Raw genomic sequence first — 3,984 nt, 5'->3', positions numbered from 1 at the left:
ATAGGCCGTGGCTGAAAATATCATGGGCCACGGCTGAGAGTTTCATGGGCCGTGGCGGTGAGTTTCATATAGCATTATACGCTGTACAGAAAACTCGATTGCACCAAAGTTTATAGTGCCGAACGTTTATTACTTTTTTTCTTTTTTCTTAATCAAGCATTATGGACATAAAGGCTTTAGTCTGTCGATGCATTCATGAAAAGATACGTTACTTCAAACGACGCAAATGACGGAATTTTCAAGGATTTTAACTCTTCTCCGCATACTACGCAGTAGTAACTGTGAAGAGGTCGCCGCCCTTGTTTCTTTTGGAAAGCCTTCAGGTAAATAAACTTACAGCATTTATTTCGCTAACAATCATGGGTAAATTCATGAACAAAATAATGTTATATTGTTCAAGTCTTGAATTGTCTGATAACACATTGCAAGTAGTGATTCTACATCATTTTGGAAGAACCTGCACACGACTTCGGTTTTATCCCCGAACTTACACGTAAGACTTCAGTGACTTCCGCTTGTATTTATATTTTCATCACAATCTTAAGGAAACCAATAACACACCAAAGTTATGTTACGTTATATTATGAAACACAAAATCGGTAGTTGATCACAGTGTTCTCTTTACTGGATTCTAGCCTATTAAGGACAAAATGTCTGTTCGTGAAAACAGCTCGAAATAGAGACCAGTATCGATAAGCATTTTAGTTCATAAGTGCTATAAAATCGTATTTAATTAGCGAGTGGTAATGGAAAAAATGGAATCCTTTTTAAATGTTAATATCTCGAGGTTATCGGATGCTGTTCGTATTAAATACAGTTATCAAATATTGACAATATTATATCCTTCAATTATATTATTATTCGGTAATTCTCGTAAAATGCAACTTACAGCTTTTAGGGAAAGTTGCACATCAGACGTTGCAGTTTGTCATCATTTTTTAATTGTAAATTCAAACGAACTTGACGCTCTTAGAATGAAAAAAAAATTACATTCAATGAAGGAAGGTATTTAATACCTATATTGCCAAAAAAACACTTTGGCTTCGCAATTCAAAAGTACCTCATTCTCTACGGTACACAAGAAAGAAAACTGTCCTCTATTTCTCTGTTCCGATAAACAAACATCACTAGTACCTTACTTGCTAAAGTATTACCTACGGATCATTAACAATTTGTACCTGAAAATACTGAAATATTTTGGTAGTCATAGAGCATAATGCAATAATATTTAAACGAAATTAACCAAAATGTTCGAAGCTTTTCTAAAAGGTATAATACATAAAACCTACAAAAGGTTACAGAAAGTCATTACAGAATATAAATAAAACTGAGACAGCGAAATTTGAAATTTTACCCTGTTCCAATGAAATATTGAAAATTCAGACATTTCATAAATCATGGAATCCAAAGGTTGCCAAATTAAATACAGTTAAAAAACAGAACAAGAATTATAACAGGTTTCGAAATCATAATTATTGAAATATACCAATTGAAAAGATAACATAAGTCAAATGAAATAAACTATGTAGCGCATAGCTTACAAAGGTAATGATATTTAAACGAACTTGCTGTAAGTTTAAATTTAAATTACTTAGTTGAAATGTATGCAACACTACATAATGGACGGACGTTGAGCGAAATGCATGCAATGACTACAAAAATCTTTTTTCACCAATATCAAAATAGTATTTCCCTTAATAGCTAACATATGCTAGAAGAAGTGCCTCTCCCTTGAGGGAAAAACGCTTAATTATGTAAGTGTAATCTTTTATATGAAAATGGAATGTAAATATGTTACCATAATGCAAATATATTCCATAAAGGAAACCTTTCCTTTTGAATAATTAAATGATTGAATCTTGTCTCTCCTGGAGATCATCTTCCTAATATTATAGCCAATCAGTTCTACAGTTGAAATTGTAGTTCAATGGATGATGTAAAGTAACAAAAATAATGGGCGACCAAAATGTTGTAATATGTAAGGATGTTGTTTAATTCTGAACTGGAATGGTAATACGGCTATTGGTATGATTACTCAAATTCTAGTAATTATTTATAATACACCATTATCCAAAATGTATTGATTATTTCATCATTAAGGATAAAGCTACATTATGTATAGAATGCAGTGATGTTATATATCAGTTAATGAACTATCTATCCCAAACAGTGCTAAGTCACCATCTTGGGCTGTGAAAGTTTCATGAGAAAAGAGGAAACAAAAAGGGTAACTGTGTTAAATTTACACATTATAAATAATCGACCATTTTTAGCTTAGATCACAATTTTATTATCACCAAACGAAATATTGCCTCCAATAATATACTGTACGACTTACAACTTTTTATCAGCCCAACATGAAGAAAAGGAAGTTACATTAACTTTTTCTTCTTCATGGCGGTCTGCTGATTTTTCTTAAATAATCGTTTAGTCATAGTGTATAGGTTTCTGGAACAATGATGATTGAATTAAAAAAGAACGATTACCACTTATCAATTACAAGACTAGAAAATTTACAAATTCTATGGTTCGGCAGCAGCTGACTCTGGTCTAAGCTGTTCAGTCTGCATATCATCATAAGCGATGGTAAATATACTTTTCTTTTCTAATAAATGATTTCTTTTTCTTCTTCTCCCTGCCTTTATCGCTGCTTCCATTTCAGCATCGTTTTCAAATAAAAGTGAATCTTGGTTCATTCCTAAATTGGCCTCATTTTCCATGATGTTCCGCAACTCTTCGTCCCCTTCCTGTGCTTTCAAGTCGTCAGGAAGATTGGAGGATGTACCATCAACCCTAGGAACTCTAGGTTGCTCCTGGGAATTTTCCTGTACACCCTCTGAGCCTTCTCCAGATTCACGAACTTCCTTACCTGGCTCTTTCTTAGATTTCTTCCCATCTTGAGGTTCTTGGCCTTTCCCTTTGTTTTTCTCATTCCATTCCATATATCGAGGATTCGTTTGCTTTTTCTTTCTTCTTTCGCTGTTGTTATCCTGTTCATTGGAAGAATCTTCATCATCTTCTCTACCATCTGTCACTTGGAGAGACGCGTCTTGTCGGTCTTGCTGGCCAAGAGATCCTCGCCGGTTGACCAACCGTTTCGCCGCCTCGCGCTCCAAGCCTGTTGCTTCCATTCCAGGCAGTGAGCCCCGTCTCTCTGAGTTCGCCCCACGCGGTACTTCCAAGGCTGTTTGACTGCTGGACCGCCGGCCATCTAGATTGGCCTGGTTGACCGAACGTCTCCCGTCCACGTTGCGGCTGTCCACGCTGGAGCTGCGCCGACCATCTGTCCCACTGATGCTGTTGCGGCGGGAAGTTGATTCTTTCTTCGAATCTTCGTCCATTTTGGCCTTGTTGGTTTCGAAACGTAGAATCGAGCTCTTGGTATGCTGGTACAGGGTATTGGGCGGTTGCGTAATCCTCACTGAACGTCGGCTTGTATTGTCGTCGTGTACCTGAGGCTCCACTATCGTCTGAGTGCTGTTCCTCCTCCTCCTCATTTTCTCTCTTCTTGTTGACTGCCCTTCTGCCTCTAACAGGCTTGTTGTTTCCTCCTCTATTGGTGTTCTTATTCGTAGTCGTGGAACCGCGTGTTCGTAGCCTGCTTCTGACCTTATTCCGTTGTCTGTTTGGATTTGTACGTCGTACTGGTGAGGGTTCTCGGTTGGTAGATATCTCATGGATGTTGGTACGTACCCTCGACCATCCTCCAGCATTCCGTCCAAGCCCACGCGTGGCGTTACGCCCACCGACTGTCCCTCCACGTGTCTTGAGCTGATTCCCCCACCCCCCGCGTCCTCGTGCAGCAGTGTTCGCCTGTGGTGCTGCATTTCCTCCGGAAATAAGACTGTCTCCTCCGACTCCCCGCCAGCCCGCCTCATTTGGCGAATCTGACGGCCCGTCGCCCCGTCATCGCGGAGCACGGCGCCGTGCGGGCTGGCGCGTAGTCGGAGGACCTCCACGTTTCCCTGGCGGGCATACATGGCA

General features: G+C 39.2%; 1 protein-coding gene across 1 annotated transcript in view; it reads right to left on the bottom strand.

Moving 5' to 3' along the window:
• Positions 1 to 565: 565 nt before the first annotated feature.
• Positions 566 to 3,984, bottom strand: part of LOC135198583 (cadherin-86C-like) — a 101,223-nt gene continuing 97,804 nt past the window's right edge. The window contains 1 exon segment of the mRNA XM_064226300.1: positions 566 to 3,984. This exon segment is cut by the window's right edge and continues 485 nt beyond it. Within this exon segment, the coding sequence (XP_064082370.1) occupies positions 2,523 to 3,984 (1,462 nt within the window). The 3' untranslated portion in view covers positions 566 to 2,522.

The sequence above is a fragment of the Macrobrachium nipponense genome, chromosome 22 (genome assembly GCF_015104395.2).
Source record: "Macrobrachium nipponense isolate FS-2020 chromosome 22, ASM1510439v2, whole genome shotgun sequence".
NCBI classification, from domain to species: Eukaryota; Metazoa; Arthropoda; class Malacostraca; order Decapoda; family Palaemonidae; genus Macrobrachium; species Macrobrachium nipponense.
This window is presented reverse-complemented; position numbering and strand designations above follow the sequence as displayed.